Below are 18,337 nucleotides of genomic sequence, written 5' to 3' on the forward strand. Positions count from 1 at the left end.
GAAAGGGTCAGCAAATCTTGGGTGCAGCTTATCCCTGTTCAAGCAAGAGCAGCAATTTAATACATGTACTTAAAAATGTGCACCTAGTCCCACATGAGGGTGGTGAAGGTTGGCAAGAAGACACATTGGATAATTTGCAACCTCAGGTCAATGAAGTTATGTTTTTGTGTAAGGGGTTGTGATACTCTACACAGTTACGAAAAGAGATCTGTCTGGGAGAGCTCCAGTCTATGTGAAGGGGTAGAAGACAAGTGTTACAGGCAGAACCCTAGAATGATTGAAACATAGGTTAATAAAAATCTTAATCCTTCTCTATGCATATGAAGCTCTCCTCCAGGACAGAGTTATTACAAAAGTTACTTGTATTTGCATGAACTCTTGCTGCAACACTGCTTATTGTTTGCAGTTCAGGTGATGCTGGTTCAAAAATAATATAGTAGAACTAGAAAAGGAATGAAGAAGGCCATGACAATTATATCTACTAGAAAGGGATTTCATCCAGAGATGGATTAGACAAGAATAATATGGCTAGAAAAAGAGGTGAGTGAGAGAGAATGAGTAAGAGAGAGTCAGAGAGCAAGCAAAAGTGAATGAGAAAGATATGATGTAAAATAGATTGGAGAAGGTGATCAGGGAAGAGTTGCCCTGTAGTTCTTAGAACTGAAACACTCTAAAGCAAACTAACTATAAAGTTATTGGTATTGAGAAGTAGATTTTAGAAAATCATAGGCAGTAATAAAATTCCTCGTAGCTGTCAAAAATTTGAAAGAAGTGTTAAAAAATGGGAGTTTGAAAAAATTGGTGAAAGCCTACCAGGATTTACAAACAAATTGTAATGGAGGCTGGTGGAAAAAGCTAATTGAGCACAATGGGAGCTACTGCTCATTTTCTTTTTCTAAGTGCTCGCTTCAGACCATTTTCAGAGACTAAATGCTGAGTTAAATGGCAGCTTGATTTTACCAGTAGAGTTGCATTTATGTATTAAGCAAATTTGACAGAAATGAATAGTTGTGTGGAGTATATGCACATAAAGACTTATTTCAGCAGAAGTGTTACTAACTAAATATCTTGTGTAAAGATTAGTAAACTTGTAAACTAAGTCATTTTGAAAGACATACTAATAACGACAAAGAGTTTTTTTCTATCAGCTGTGAACCTGTTGTCTGTGAGAATGCAGTGGCTCATGTGTACATCAATATATGCAGATTTTATGGCCAGATGTTCAACTAATGTGGAGACTATGGATAATTTTGGCTACTCCAACACACAGCAGTGATAATTTGGAATTTTTTAAATAAATTCCAGTTCAGAATCATACAAATGGTGATTCTGTTCCAGTGTATGTTGCTACTTCTGGACCAGATTAATGTTTGTGATAGTGATGTAACTTGTTTCTTCCTGCTTAGCATGCCACTAAATAGCATCGGTGCCGTGATTTTGGAAAAAATACAGAGGTGCAGCTCTTTTGCTACAGCAGAACAATATCAATATTCTTGGTATAAAGGTTCTTGAAACCATGAAAAAATGTTATTGGCCTCATGGTATGAAGAGACGTGCATTGTGCCCTGGGCCCTTTGGCATCTCTTGTACCTTTATGGAATGGACACCTAATTAATTCCCCTGTCTGAGATTCCATGAGCTTTGGATACTGTTACTTTTTTGGTTTGTTTTCTTTTTTTTTTGGTGGGTGGTGACCTCATGCAAGAATTTACCTTGATTTTGCTCCTCATTGAAGGAAAAGATTAAATATTCATTTTCAAGATTAATACAGGGTGGAGTTTTAAATAAAATTAATTGTCTTTTACTTTTTTAGCAGTGTTTCATATCTCCGTTCTCCTGCTCTTTTCTGTTGATTAAACAAAGTTTTCTAATCCAGTCCTTACCTGGAATATTTTTGTAAAACCTGCGCATTCTTCTGATTCTATTTTACTGTGTGCACATCCAAGCACTTGGCTAAGTATTGCTTGCCGAGCAAGATTTAAATATTCATGGTATTTGGCCATTTTCAGTTGCCCTTTCATAACTGCTCCTCTTGAAACACAGGGACTAAATCAAAAGCCTCCTGGCTTGGAAGATGGGAAAGACTTGCTTTAAGCGTGATGAAGTACTGGAACAGGTTGCCCAGAGAAGCTGCGAATGCTCATCCCTGGAAATGTTCAAGGCCAGGGTGGATAAAACTCTGACCAACTTGGTCTCATGACAGATATCTCTGTTAATGGCATGGAAGGTGGAACTAAATAATTTTTATAGACCCTTTCAACCCAGGCCATTCTATGATTCTACCACTGTGTCCTCTTTCCTCAATGCTTCTTATTTTAAAACCCTTAACTCTGTGCTGAATTAAGACCAAGCTCAGTCCTTTCAGACCTTCTCAGTGAATGGCTTTGTTTGAAACAGGTTGAAACAGGCTGAAGCGTTTTTACTAAAAACATATCAGTGTTTGTGGAGTTAAACTGACTTTCTAGAATGGTGCTTTTACCCTTGCAGGGTGTCCTTGTTCACCCTGAGCTTTTGCTGTGAAAGCTGATAGCACATCAGCTGCTCAGCACTTGTGGGTAAGCAAGAACACACCTGGCCTCGCTAATGACTACTCAGCGCCACTTAAGGGCTGATCGGAGCTGAAAGCTCTATTTACAAAATAGAAATTGCATTAGTCTAAAACACAACCTACAATTGCAATGAAATCTTAGTCAGAAGGCAATGCTCAGCATATTTTAGGATCCCAGCACCAAAAGTGATAACCATGATAGTTTGCTTACTCACCACTGGCACTTGAAGCACCAAGATTCATTAGCTATCCCATGACTGACCTTCAAGATCTCTACGTATCTTTCTCTCTCCCTTCTGCTTCTGTGAAGACATCTGTCTGACCACTGAGACACCCAGAAACTACTGAAACCACTTTTGACAAAGAGATCAGAAATTAGTAGTGCTGAACATGAGTCTCATCTCAGGATGCTTGTTTATGTGTTAGCTGGATTAGGATCAAAGTATTTTCTTTCCCATTGGGCAGCAACCGTGTTGCTAACATGCTTTCAATGAAACAAGAGGCTGAGCCCCTGCAGGAATGATTTCTGATGATCATTAAGTACTATCACATACAGAGCCAAGCTGGTTTGAGGGTGTAGGCCATCATCCAATTAAAGCAGCCTTTATGGACTACAGTGTCAAGTACATGAGACAGAAATGAAACTGCATAAAATTACTTGAGTTTTTTTCTTCTCCCTGATTTGCACATTTTAGTGCTTGTAGAGAAATAAAAGGTTATTGTCTCTAGTTCCAGTTTTACATCTGACTAGTTTTGTTTGGGTTTTTTTATTAGTTTTTTCAAGTACAATAAAGGGTACAATAACTCCTTACAATAAAGAGGTGAAAACATCTGTGGACTGTTCTTGCAAGGCAGTGTGGCATATGTATTAACGACATTTTTTGTAGCTGAACATTTAAAATGCTTCTAAAATTTATGTTGAAAAGCTAACTCAAAATGTTATATTTCTCTTTCATCTAAGATTTTTTTTCAGGAAAATTGTTAAAAAAATATTACTACATGAAAAAAGCATTTCGGAAAATCAGATACTTTTCAATTTAAAGTTTCTGCAGAAACAGTTTGATTAATTTATAGGAACCCTAATCTGGTCCTAATTATAACAGCTAATTAATCTTGGAATAAATATAGCTTGGATACTGTTATTAGAGATGAGGCACAGGTATTAATTATTAATAGTCAATGCTGTAAGGCTGAAAGATAAGTACTCAGGGGAAAATCTTCCCTAAACTCAAATTGAAATATGCAAACAAATATAGGGGTGGTTATTTCCAGAAGTATTAGCAACGACTAGGTGTTTATCTTTCCCTGACAGTCAGAGAGCATTAAGCACCTAATTGCTGTCTTTGAAAATCTCCACAAATTATAAAATAACACCTCACTTTTCTGGAAGATTCAACTGAATTGTGTACACGTTTGCAATCTTCCACCAACAGAAGGTCACAACAGAAATCTGAGCTTGTAAAAACTGCCTGTCAGTTCCATGACCTCCATGTGAAGGTCTAGATTGCTTTATTGCTCAATGTCTTTTCAATCTGTTTTTAACCCATGAAGGTCAGGTCTTAGTGAAACATGTTTATATTTGGATGTGTTAGGTAAATCTACATTCCTGGGTGTTTGAGGAATTTCATCCATGTTTCCCTTCTTTCATTATTTGCATGGTTATTATGAGGGTTTTGTATTTGCAAATTGGCTTTTTTTACCTCTGACGTTTTTGTTAGAATAGGTAATTAACTTTTTCAAACAGCTCTAAATGCTGGTCTAGTCTGTGCTGATATTCCAGCTTGGTATTTCAAAAGGAAATATCAAGAATGTTGTGTTGTGTTTCTGCTAGATGAAAATAGTAAATAATATTAGCTTTCCGTTTCCTGGAAGCAGTACAGTGTGGAACACTGTCCAAGTTCCCCTTTGCTGTCTGAATCTTCATCTAACACTGGCCTGGTCCTGGTGGATGTGGGATGGGTGTGTGAAGAGGTTAAGGAAAGTGCACTTGTATATCTCTGTGTCCTGACTGGTTTCTTGTATGTGAATTCATTCTGGATTATGTATCTATAAACCACTGCAGACTGTATAAAATTTCTTAAATCTTATTGTCTTAATTGTCTTTACCTTTTTATGAGCAGCTCTCACCCCCCATTATTCGGAGTGAAACATATAAAAAATTTATATACATGATCTAAAAAAAGACTGAAATGAGCTAGATATTTCTGGTAAGTCAGTGAAACAGTCATTGCTGCTTCAATTCTGTTTCTTTCATCTTTTTTTCCTAAAAAGAGAGATACTGGGAAAAGGGAATAGGTAAAGAAATGTGTAGGGTTGTTGTTTTGTTGTGGCTGTTGTTTGAAGTTTGAGGTTGTTGGGTTTTTGTTTTTTTTTTTGTTTGCACCAGGGCTCCATATCAGTCTCTCAGTGATAAGTGAACTTCAAATAGAAATATATTGCAGAGCTTATCTCCACTATAATACTGTAAACGACATGTAGGTGTTTCTGAGCAGCCATAGCACATAAATGGCAGATATTTGAAAATGTTCTTTCCAAGGTATTTGTTTTGTCAAAAGTTCTCTTTCAGAAAACTAATTTACAGTTATCTTGACTTCATCTGAATTCTTGAGATGCCATAATTTTTAAAATAATAATTTTATGTCAGTTGTTAACAACTCTACAAAATATCTACCCCTGGTTGTTCTCTGTAGTAGAATGACTAAAAGTTATGAGGAGAAATGGTATCCCATGTAAGATATTTTAAGTATTATATATGGTCTAATAAATTCTAGGTTTTCTTTTTGCAGTTGACCAAAGGGTTTCAGAGCTAGAATGAAATGGTTAGAAATGAAACCCCTTAGTGCAAGGCCTTCCAGTGTTGAGTATGCTTATTAAAACTGAATGCTGTGCTTTTTGACCAGCTGCTTCTGCAGCACAAATCGCATTTTACTGTGGAGATTTTTGCTTACAGGAAAAATACTAGTACAAAAGCTGCTGGCTGTGGTCAGAAGTGGCACCTGAATATCAGCATATTCTTTTGTCTGACAAAACACCCTCCTGAGGAGGTCAGCTAGTGCTATCAGGGGAAGTGCTAAGGTTCTTAATTAAAATGTGAGCCTAACTTTTGGTTGCAGAAGTACCTGATTTTATTTTTTAAGAGAATAAAAAAATGAAACTTTTCCTGCCAAAACAGTCTTTTCCTGGAAAGTTATGCACCTACTGATAAGTGTCTATACCTCTCTGTTGTACATTGGCTGTGTGTATTTTGAGCATTTCCTGGAAAAGTGCACTCTTTTTCCCTTCAGCTTTTTAGTTATTGCTAGAAGAGAACAATAGCTTGTGTCCTGAGGGTTTTGACTGGGGATATAGTATTTAGACATTCTTCAGTTATATGAAATGTAGAAGACAACACAAATGAAGAGACAGCGTTAAAGTTTCTGAACAGTCTGTCCTACTGTCTGATATGACCGCGCTTCTGGAAAACAATGGCTGAAAGTATGAGACTGAAATGTCTTCTGCAAGCTGAGAACTAGCACCTATACCCTTTAAATGTGTCTTTGAAATATCTGTCATGTTTCTATCTCAACTACATCTATTTTACAGGCATTGGTGACATCAAGTGTGCTTACACAGTGCAATTACAGCATGGAGGTGCTTTTCTCATTTTTGTATGTCTCAGTGAAACAAAATTCCTACTTCTTGTTTTTGGTATGATATACGTTTACATTGTCTACTGTGTTCAGTATTAATCTCTGCTCTCTGCTTTGTCTTTCCAGCACTGGCTTGAGCCCAACAAATCCATCTTCAAACAAATGAAATGTAAGTCTTGAGAGCTCATGTTTTTAAACTGATTTTCAAATGTCTGAAGGTTTTCTTGTGCTTCCATGCAGTAATTTAGAATAAGCTTCATTTATTTCTCAGGGCAAATATGTCTTTCATGTCCTATCTGGAGGCCTAAAAGCTTTATGCTACCCTGATTTCACCATCTCACAGTGCTCTGCACATCAAAAGCTTTTCCTTACTGCTCAAGGCTAGAGCCAGAGGCCAGCAGATGTTTGGGGTGGCAGATCTGGTGGGAAGACCTGTATGTTCCAGCTCCCATTTTCAGTCAAATGCAATCAGCCACTGGGAGATGGCAATAAAAATGGAATGTGGCAATTGCTTCTGGGTCTTTTCTGGTTTTCCTTTTTTCTGCTGCCCCTTGCTGCCTGAAAATGCAGAGTATTGACTTGAGATCATTGTTGTCTAGCAAAATCAAGTACTGTGGGCTAAGCAGTGAGCTTCTGACACTGGTGGGGGGAAATTAAGATCATTATTTTTAAAAATGTCCTCAAAACAGGAATGTATTATATTAATTATCTTTTTGAAATGTTCCTGTCTGGCTTATGGTTTCCATTAAACAGTCCAACTGTGAAGACCGCTCCAGGAGACAGAGCTGCTTTGGTACTCAGAAGTTTATGTCAAGCAGCAGAAGACAGTTTATTTAGCAGTTCTGGAGACTTGACTTAGCTCATTAGAAGTTGCATCTTAGCCATTATCTATCTATCTATCTATCTATCTATCTATCTAGAGTGCTGTGAGTGTTCTGAATTATTCAAAACAACTTTTCCTGCATACAGATGTTGCCTACATGTGGTAGATTCCATGATCAATTCCATAGATGTAGCGATTTGATGGCCTCATCAGAGGATTTCTGTGGCTTTTGTGATAGAATCCTAATCAAAACTCTAAAAACAAATGAATGCATAGCAAAAAAAGCAAAATAAAATGCAGCTAGCATGAGGTTATCGTGGTGAACAGGTCTTAAGAACAACAGCAAAAAAAAATGAGATGCTAACAAAGGATTTTTGTTACCAGCCTTAGATTTAGAATATAGAGGTTGAATTAACTATATGATTGGCAACTTACATCTATTACTAGTGTAACTTAACTTCATCTTATGTCACAGAAGAAGGACTTTAGTTGCTACAATAACCCTTTAAGGAAAAAAGAAAATAAAGCTATGTGTATATTTTATGAACATGTCTAGAATCCATTAGATTATGCTCCCACAGGTTTCAAGGACATTTTTTAATGAATTTGGCATCAGAAACATTTTGACTTATTTTTCTAAAAATAGTCTATATTAATGTAGAACACCAAACAATTTCTAAAGGCACAAGGTTAACTCATACTTGATCTAAAAATATTCAGTTTATTATGAAAAGGTTTAGACTCAGAAGAAGAAATTACTGATACTCATTTGCAAAACATTCCAATCTCAGGTGGCAAAAGTGAGGACTGAAATTAGTAGACAGTGCAAAGTCTAAAAACAGAAGCAATGAAGTAACTGGTTAATAGCATATATGTTATGCATACATGGTTTCTGGGAGAAATGATGGCAGAAAGCTAATCACAGTGACTGTATTAGATGGATGTTTTCTTTTATTTCTTTGCATGAAGGAATTAAGGAAACAAGAATAATTTTCTCTGATAATACTAATGACTCAAAAAGTTCTAAATTCAGTTGAATGCTTAGATTTACATAGAATTGTGAAGCACTTGCGTACATGCAGAAAATTTTCAAAAATGCTGTGTGCTTGAGCTCAACTACTATTTGTAGGGAACTTCCTTTTCCTCCAGCACAGCAGCAAGTTTTTCAGTGTGTTTATTCATGCACTCAGTATTGACAAGTATTTGGAGCAGAAAAGGTTTGACTAGTAGAACTATTCTGGTATACATTTATACTAGCTTTCATGAGTCTCATGAATCAGTCAGGCATAATCCTTCTATATAGTCAGGTTGTACAGAATTCACTATCTGGCAACAGTACATTTCTGGAACAGAATGTTGTATATTTGGAGCTCTGAAGTGTCCGTAGGATCTTGTGTGGTGTGCTAAGTTTTAACTTCTTAAGCTTTGGAAAAAATAGTTTCAAGTTCATGTTTAGTAACACTGGGATATGACAGGAATAATCTTCTAAAATGTTTTCTGTTTTGTCTTATTGCATATGAAATCATATTTAAAAGTGTGCTGGTGCCACACAAAAAGAATGAAGGCATGGTATATTTTCTGTCTCATCATCTACGTTTGCATTTTCCACTCTCATTTTAATGTTTGTGTTTTAACATGACGTGTAAAGTCTAGATCTGTGCCTCAGCCATTTCTACCATGAATTTTGCCCAAGACGGAACAATTTAGTTTCTGAGAAATGTCCTGAACCACTGCCAGTCTTGTTTGTACAGATTGAAGCCAACTGGTGACCCATGATCAACAGCTGCAAGAAGTGTGCTTCCAATAGTGTGTTGGAAAACTGTCTGGAAGGTTGCCTAAGGAAGATGTATCTTTGTGGTTCAGGATACAGAACTTCTGAAAGAAATTTTTCTGTTCTTTTGCTTTTCTGTGCTTTTGCGTGTTTTTGTGTATACTGTTATTCTCTCCCAAATGCTGGCAGTAAAGTTCTCTTTTTGGCCATCCTACACATTGTGTTGCTTATTTTCTGTTTAGGAATAGAATAGTGTAAAACCCGAGTCACATCAGCACTGTTTAAGTAAAGAACAGAGTTTTCCCATGCACTTTCTCTCTTGCTACTTTTGGATTAATTTTAAAGATTATTCTGTATAGTAATATACAGCTCTCCTGTAACCTGTTTGGTGGGAAATGTCCAAATATATGTGTTTTGTTCTTGATGACAATGGAACAGAATATTTTCTGTTTCTCTGATATGCAGGAGTTCTAAATGTCCTTGTTTTTCTTTCTGCCTTGCCTAACTGAAAGAGTGTACACTACATATTAGGGGAAAATTCTTTACTGTGAGGGTAGTGAGGCACTGCAACATGTTGTCCAGAAAGGTAGTAGGTGTCCCGTTCTTGGAGGTGTTCAAGGCCAGGTTGGAACCTGGTCAAGTGCAAGTTGCTCCTGCCCATGGAAGGAGGTTTGGAACTAGATGATCTTTAACATCTCTTCAAACCCAAACCACTCCATAATTCTATGATCTGAAAGAGTAAAGATAAAAGGATTTTCTCCTGTGTCAGTTCATTGGAATTTTGTAATTAAATTGCCTAATCTCTAATCCTGTCCTAAAATCTGAAAGGAGGTAGAATGAACCAGAGGATCTCAGTACAAATGTAAAGAAAAGTTTAGTCAAATATGAGATTCATAAATACGTGTACAATGAGAACAGGAAGTTTTTTGTGATCCTCCCGGCTGTGTATTCTATACCTGTGATTCTCATGAAGATTTAATAACACCTTTTTAAGCATTATTATAAGCTGGTGACAAAAATCCGCCTTGCCCTGTAACTAATGGGTGCAATGTGGGAGACCCCTAGTTTGAGATTTGTGATGGATCAGGTATCACTTATACATAAAAACACTGAGTAATGTTCTGTCTGTCTTAAAAATGCTCAGCAAGGAGTTTGGATAAACAGCTGATTCATCTGGTAAGGGAAGAGGCATGTGGAAACAACTGAGTATGTCTTAATGGTTCCCCAGAGATCCTTCTGCAGCATTAGTGAACATGAAGACTATTTGAGTGTAATATTTTTCTTGCTTGTTTGTTTGTTTTTTAAATTTCACTAGCTTTTTGTAGGATACTGTAGTTCAGAGAATATGTAACATCTGCTTTTGGCTTTCAGTATCCACCTGTACTTCATGTTTAGTATAAAACCCCAACACTGCCAGTGCAGTGAATTACAGAAGGTAGTATTTGTGCTGGGTGAAAAGCAGATTGTAAAAAACAAATAGGAAACCTTCCAAAAAAGTGTCAGCTGAGAATCTTCCATCTTCCTCTATTTGATTGATACTTGTAAAATTTCAATCAAGTTTTTCACCAGCTTTTAAAAACTATTTTCTTCTTTCATAATGTTGCAGTTTGACCCCAGTGTCTTGGGGTGACTTTATGATGTGTATCCCATATGGCTGCCCTATGCCCAGAAGTTAATTTTTGTGCCTTTCTATGCCTTTAAACTGAGCCTGAGAGGGGGAAGGAAAAACTGAGCAAAACTTTCTCAGAGCAGTTTGCAGCTTTTTCAAGGTCACACAGAGATAGTGACTGTTTTTTTCCAGCTGCAGCAGGGGAGGGAGGAAGCACCCGGCTTGCTGCTTTCCAGTCAGCTTTTGGCCAGTTGTTCAGTTTCTTTTTCTCTGGGGAGAGACTGAGAGTTGAATTTTTTTCCTTCCCTGGAATTTCGGATTTTCTCCCTTTTCTGCTGGACTGCTTCAACATCAGAGCACATCAGGAGGACTTTCCACCGGGCACAGAGGGCCTGGCCCTGGGCCAAGCCCCAGCTCCGAGGAGACCAAAGGAGGACCCTTAACACTTTTTCCCAGGTTTTTTCTCTACAGCGAGAGATTTTATTATTTAGCATTATTTTTCTTTTCCTGTGTGTTTGGTAAACAAACAGTTTTTATCTCCTTCACTTTCCTTCGAGGAAAATTAATTTTTTTCCTGAACCTGGTGGGGGAAGGGTGGTTGTGCCTTCTCTCAGAGGATATGTTTCTAAATTTGGCCAAACCGGAACAAATTCAGTGGCGCCCAACTGTGTGGCTCGAAGGAAAGTGAAAAGCCTGTGCTAATTACATTTTGGTTTGAATTTACTTATTCTGTGTTGGGGTAAAATAGCCACCATGTTAGTTGAGTTCATAATGTCTCTCTGGCTTGATATATTCATGTATTTCTGGTCCGTAGGCTTGTTTAACGTACTAGTGCCTTTCTGGTCCCTAGGCCTATCTGCCTATCCACAACTTGCTCCAATCTTATCCTTGATAGGGAATTTTTTCAGAGCAGGGGCATGAATTCGGATTTCTATTTTGCTGTGCTTGGTGATAATGATTTATAAGAAGTTAACAGAGGTACAGGCAGCTGTTCGAAGTGTGTATGATATGTGGTTTCTCCATCCTAACCCCAGTCCTAGCTTTGGTAGCCTGTTTTGGGAATTTATTAGTAATTGCACCCAGATTGTAAGAGGAGGAGGAGACAGAGTTTCTCTTTCCTTTAAATTTGATAGGTTATCTTTTGAGAGTGTTCAGTTTCCCCTGGATGTTAAAGAGACCACCCTCCTGGTATTTCTGGTATTTTATCTGGTAAGCTTCCTCTATGTGGTTCACAGCTTGTCTAGAATGAGAGCTCAGATTTCCAGGGTGACTGCTGAGACACCTGACCCAGAGGTGGAAAATCCTGAGTGGTGTGGGGAATAGGAGGATATAGGCCAAACCCTGAAGAAATTCTCTGACCCGATAGTTTGGGATTTCCCATCTGAACAAATTCAGAAACCAGCTGAGGTGGGGAAATATCTGAAGAGAAATACAATGACAATTCTAATGAGAAAAGCTCCTTGCAATATGTTGGGCTTTGGCATATGCCTATCGCACACACTGCAGCAGTAAAGGTAGAGAGGCAGAAGATCAATCAGCAAACCCTGCAGATACCCCAGTCACTCAGGCTGCAGATAAACCAGACAGCAAGCCCAAACCAGATGGAGAGTCTAAGCCACTGACAGTGGCTCCTGTCATGAGAAAAAACACACAACCAAAACTGATCGTCCAGTGAAAGATGATGATGATGCAGGGGAAGGAACCTCAAAACCACCAACTGACTCAGGCACAGAAACCATTACTGAGTCCATGTCCATAAAGGACCTTCACAGCTTAAGAAGGGACTACACCCGATGGTCCGATGAATCCATAATAAGTTGGATGGTCTGTATTTGGGATGCTGCAGGTGATGATGTGATGCTGGATGGTGCTGAAGTGAGGCATTTGGGTTCCCTGTCACATGATCCAGTCATCAACCAAGCGATGAAAAGGGAGGCTAACTCTACCAGTCTCTGGAGATGGGTTTTGACAGGCGTGGTTGAAAGATATATGTGTGGAGATGATCTCTACATGCAGCAAACCCAGTGGAAGACCATAGAACAAGGGATCCAACGCCTGAGAGAACTAGGGGTTGTAGAGATTGTCTTCACAGATGACCCAGGATTGAGGAGCCCAGACTGGGCCAGAGTTAATCCATTCATGTGGCGAAAACTCATATGATTTGGGCAAGAATATGCTTCTGCTTTAGCAATAATGAAACCAAACTACGGTGCGAATGAGACTGTGCAGGATATGGCAGTGAAGCTCCGAGCATATGCAGACTCTGTGCATGGCCCAACCCATGCAAAAATCGCAGCTGTGGAAACACGGGTGCAGAAAATGGAAGATGAAATAAAGAAGAATCACCAGGAACTCAAGAAGGAGATCAAAGAGGGCCTTCTCCAAATCTCAGTGGTACAGATCAGGGATTCTGATACCAAACGCGGACGTTCCCAAGAGGCCCAGCCAGCCACCAATCCCCACACAGCAACACACTCAGTCCCTCACCATCAGGATCAGGGAGAGAAGGGTAAAAGCTGGAAAACTCTGTGTTAAGACTAAGACAGTTTAATAGGGAAAAGAAAAGCACTCACAAGCGAATCAAAACAAGGGATTAATTCACCACTTCCCATGGGCAGGGAGGTGTTCAGCCATCTCCAGGACAGCAGAGGCCCACCATATGTAACAGTGACTTGGGAAGAAAATCACTCAAAAAATCTCCCCTTCTTCCTTTTTCCTCCTACTTTATATACTGAACATGATGCCATGTCATCTGGAATATCCCTCTGGTCAGCTGGGGTCACCTGTCCTGGCTGTGTCTCCTTCCAACCTCCCTTGTACTCACAGTCTCCTCCCCAGTGCGCCAGTACAAAAAGCAGTGAAGGCCTTGGCTCTGTGCAAGCCCTGCTCAGCAACAGCAAAAACATCTCTGTATTATCCACCCCATGTTCAACACAAAACACAGTCATTGTGAAGGAAATTAACTCTACCCCAGCATAAACCACCACACATGAATACTTTTTTCTTTTTTCAGATTATTTTTCTATGAAGAAAATGGTAATATAGATGTGTAGGTTTTTTGTAGACTTTGTGATTCTCATGTGAGACTCAGTCCCTTAATTACTGATGTCTGTACCAAGGGAGACAGCTCCCATATTCCTCTTTGTTCAGGTCAGGGTGTTGTAGCTTTGGGCATACTTTAGGGAGATCCTTACTGTTTCATGTACATAGAATATTCTACCTTAGTTAAATGTAAGTCAAATAAACTTTAAAAACATACAATCAGTTGCCTGGAGAACTATGCTCTGTGTGTAGTTCCTTCATGAGGAACACTTAACATAATTTAAATGATCTTATTTGTTCTTTTGCCTTCACCTCTTACATACTGTTCGCATATAAACTGGCAAATCAATAGTTTTGCTTCAATGGAGTTTGCTGTCAACACTATTCTCCACACTAAAGTCCTTTTAAATTATTGCAATTGTGAATAATTTTTAGTGAGAAAGTGAACTCTGATGGTAGGAAGTTCTGACAGAGCCTTGGGCATTTCTCTATGCCAGCAACTCCTTATCTGAGAGATAAAGGACCCTTTTGAAAGTAAAGGCTTATAAGAAATGGCTATTAAAAAACTGATTATGTGCTTGTTAGTTTTGTGTTGATGAAATGTGCTCCTGCAAATTTTGCTCTGTTTTCAGAAGGTTTGTTGTTAATGTTTGCACTTTAATATGTAAGTGGTAGAAGTAATTTTACTTTCAAGGAATTGAGAAATTATCTGGCTTGACAATCACATCTCTTGAGCTGATAAAATTCTGCTATGAGAAACCAATGAAAGAACATGAAGTCCTGATGTGAATTTCTCCAGTGCAGTAAAATCTATAAGAAAAAGGCCTTTTTAAATACTTACATATCATCTAATGTGTCTTGGGAAGAACCTTAGGCTTATGATCTACCTTAAAATTAAGATGGAGAGTAAAGTGGATAGCTCTGGGAGTTCCCTCCTTCCCCATTCAAATATTCATTGTGTCTGGTTTTCTAATCAAGAATAAGAAACAGAAAAAGAAGATCTCCTTCTGTAATTGCAGGGAACTTTCTTATCTCCAGAGATGAATTAGATGGATGGGTTCATATTCTTTTTAACATTTCAAATTGCTAGCTGGGTTTGTTCCATTCTTGCACAGCAATAGAGAAGGGACTGCAGGTTGCAGCAGACTTGTATAGTATTGCTGCACTGCCGAGGAGGAATATTGTTACAGAAGCTTGAGTCTAGGAAAAGATTTGCAAAATAGGCTTTAAGCTGCCTTGACAAATCTCCTGCATGTCCTGTGCATTGGTGTGTACTTCTGTCACATACTGTTCTTCTGCTACAAATAAAACATTTCCTACTTTAACATTTCTTATGAATGTGGGCTATTTTTATAGTGCAGTTCAGCCATCCTTTCCTCACTATGATACTCTTTTCTTATAGGGCAGCTGCTAGTTCTATGTGGTTACTGCCAGAGTGGAACTCTTCTAATATAAATCCTTTTTTTTTCTTTCTTTATTTTTACCACAGACAGATTTTCAATTTTTTTATTGACATCGAAAAATTGGGTAAAATTCAGTACATTTTGGGGTCTTGCAGTAGGCTTGTATTTGCTAGGGCCCTCATTAACTACTCTTACATCTGCATTGCTATTTCAAGCCCAAACTAAATCGAAATCTGCCAAAATATCTAAAAGGTCTTTTTTTCTGAGAAAGAGCTCTTGCTTGTTTAATTCAGGTTGTCTCTTCTATCATGTTTTGTAAGTGGAACAGTATTCCAAAAGCATGGGTTTTCCTCCCTTGCTTAGTTTTAAGATGCCTATTGAGGAGTGAGAGAACCGTTTAAGATGACTTCAGTTATCTTGTGCTTTGTCCAGGCAACTCGACTCCTTAGTGAGTTTCTGCATGGCTGCTTTCCTTTCTGGGACAGTGAATTCACTTTACCTTCTACGCTGCCGTAACAGGGCAGGGAAGACATAATGATGTCTGCTGTTTTACAGCCTCTTTTCAGATAATGCTGCAGTCTAAGACAGCAAAGCCCACAGAAAATAGACTGAGTGTTTCTCTAGCCTTCAGAGGGCTTCTCCAGATTTGAAAAGTGTGAAAGTTCAAACCTCCTCTAGAGAAAAAGGCTTATTTTTCTTTATTCATTTCCTCTTCATTTCTATTTATTATTGATTACTTGCTTTCTTTTTTTTTCCCTGTATTTTTCATCATTCCATTCCCATCCCTTCTGAATTTCCTCCTTGTGTCTTAAATGAGTAGTTTTTTAAACAAGGAAAAAAAGGTGAAATGAGCAGTTTTAATTGAGGCTGACTGTACTTAAAACAAGTACAATGTGAGGTTTTGAAAGAGGAACATATTCCTTTATCTTCCAGAAGAGTGGAGCCTTCTGAAAGATACCAAACATAACAAAAGATTCAATGCATTTCAATTTTGTATTGCTGTTGTACATCACACGGAGCTGTGTGGTATCCAGAGATGTGTTTCTGGACCACTGCAGTCAGAGTAGATTGAAGAGTATCATGATTGTTGAACTAATTACCATATGAAGCTTATACAAGCCTATGAACTGGTAAGCTTTAGAAGCTGGTACAGTAAAATGTTCTGGTAGCTTACTAATTACTGTTATAATTTACAATTTAAAAAAAGTATTATTGATTTCACGTGTTGGTGTGTTCCATTTTCTCTGTAATTTTTTTTTTGCGGTTTTCTTCTGCCTTCCCTTTTCCTGCTGTAGAAGCACCATCTCTTCAAGGTTTTGCAAATTTAAAACTAACTGCATACGTTGAGAATATACCACAAACAAAATATTTTAAAACTAACTAGAATATTATAGACCTGCACTTCACTCTGAATCAAAGTGCTCGAGAGGCACTGATTAAAAAATTGTAATATTTCCTGTTGTCATGATCCTTTCCTCTTTCTCCATTCCCTTTTCCTTTCCTTTTCCCCCCTTTCTTTTCTCTTGAAAGGTTTGTACGTCAGGCCTGGTATTGATACCATTGCTCAGAATTAGGTACTATAGTCTTATTAAATACTGGAAACAGAAATATTTCTATTGTTATTAGGAAAGGTACAGAAATATTTCTATTTAATTTCACAAATTAAATGGTTTCTTCAATTTTGTAGTATTACCATTGTTTACTGTTTGCCAAAAAAACCACCCCAAAATAAAGCATATATAATATTTACTGCTCGTTTGAACCTCTGCCTAAACTAACCACTAGTAAAACTCTAAGTTCGCTCTTTCAGAGTGGCTTAAGCAATGTTTCTTTGCTAGTGTTCTCATGCTTTTTCTTTATGTTTCAGCTCATCCACCATACACCATGTGCTTTAGAGTGAAATTCTACCCACATGAACCCTTGAAGATTAAAGAAGAGCTCACCAGGTATTTTTTTTGTGGTTTTTTTTTGTTTGGGTTTTTTTGTTTTGTTTTGTTTTTTTTTGCTTTGTTTTCTTTTGTTTTGTTTAATCTGTGCATTTAATGTACATTGCTAACAAGTTCAAGAAAAGGCAGATTGTGTGGGATAGATTTCTCACTATTTCTGCTAAAATTAGCATAGGCTGACATTTGCAATACTGATCACTCTTCTTTTTATTGTGATTTAAAAGCAGTTTAAGAGAGCTTTTCTATAACATACAGAAAAGTAGTTAGGTTATACAAGAACTTTCAGGAAGTGACTCAATGGTCAAATGATTGGGCAAAGGTCATGATTCTTTCCCTGGCAGGGATAAGTTCCTTTTTTGTCTTTGTTTGTTCTTCCTTTCTTTCGTTCTCTTTTTTTTTTTCCCCCCCTGAAATAATCTGGGAAGTTTAATTCAGTCCTGACTATTTCAATAGGTGTATGTATAGTCTCACTGAATTTTCTCTTGTGTGTGTCTTTAGGATCATAAACAAGATAGTCTTTTCAAAGTACTGATAGGCCTTTAGCGAACTGATGTAGAGGTGAAATATATTTATATTTTTCGAGTACAGCTGCTATGGAGGGTAAGAATTCTTGCTGCTTATGTTGGAATTTTGAAATTTATGCTGTGAAAACAGAGCTGTACAAGAGCTCAGTTGTGCTTAATGAATGGGAGCTTTGTCCTCACTGCTGGCCATTGTGAGTATTCTCTTGCTCTGGGCATTTTTCCAAGAAGTGTATGTGTGGGAGGGAAATGTAGGAAAGTAACAGCTCTTTTGAGCTCTGCACCAGCTATGCAGGACTGTATGTATGTTTTACCACCTTGTTAGTGAGCAGGCCACACTGCTGGCTGTTGGCTACATGCTACAGAAGAACCGAGTGCCTCATCACTTGTTGCCTTAGGTTCTTTGTTGATGCTCTCCCTGAGCACTGCAAGTTCTTATGCTCACAAGTCACTTCATGAATGTGGGTGATCCCATTGTCACTGGCCTCATACTGAAAGTTTCAGAAACAGCTTGTGCTCTGCTGAATGGTACGTTTATAGTTTGTATAGAACAGCTGGAACATGCTGTTCACATTATAGCTATTTATCTTGAATGAAATACTAAAACTGTTCAGCTGAGTAAACAGGTTGTAAAGCAGGACGTAAATGGATTTTCATTATTTGTTACTGTTTGTCCTTGGATGAACATTTTACCTTTTATGGTCCAGAGTATAAGCTTTGTACAGACCTTTCTCATTCAAGAGTCTAAATTAATTTACTTTAAAAAAACTTCTTGGATATCCTCCCAGGATAAATTTTATTGAAATGCAAAACACCAAGAATTGGCTCACTGATGTGTATTGTGCTGTATGTTTTAGTCTCTGCTGGGATATTTCAATTTTTAAAGTAAATTTTTGAATTTTTAAAGTAAATTTTTGAATTTTTAAAGTAAAGTTTCTGTGTGAGAAATGGGTTACAGTATTTTATAAAAACTAATACCATTAAGAGCTTAAAAAGGAGAAATAATTTGAGACATCATTAATTCAACCTGGTTTTGTATCTGATC

General features: G+C 37.8%; 1 protein-coding gene across 4 annotated transcripts in view; it reads left to right on the forward strand.

Moving 5' to 3' along the window:
* Window positions 1-18,337, forward strand: part of FRMD3 (FERM domain containing 3) — a 136,373-nt gene that overhangs the window by 67,618 nt on the left and 50,418 nt on the right. For 3 of the 4 annotated variants that reach the window (XM_039567277.1, XM_039567276.1, XM_010403702.4), the window contains exons 3-4: window positions 6,304-6,346; window positions 16,693-16,771. In XM_039567277.1, coding sequence (XP_039423211.1) covers window positions 6,304-6,346; window positions 16,693-16,771 — 122 coding nt within the window. Of the gene's footprint in view, window positions 1-6,303; window positions 6,347-10,794; window positions 10,837-16,692; window positions 16,772-18,337 lie in introns of those variants that run through there. The other variant, XM_019288440.3, reaches the window with a different exon arrangement.

The sequence above is a fragment of the Corvus cornix genome, chromosome Z, assembly GCF_000738735.6.
Source record: "Corvus cornix cornix isolate S_Up_H32 chromosome Z, ASM73873v5, whole genome shotgun sequence".
Lineage (NCBI taxonomy): Eukaryota > Metazoa > Chordata > Aves > Passeriformes > Corvidae > Corvus > Corvus cornix.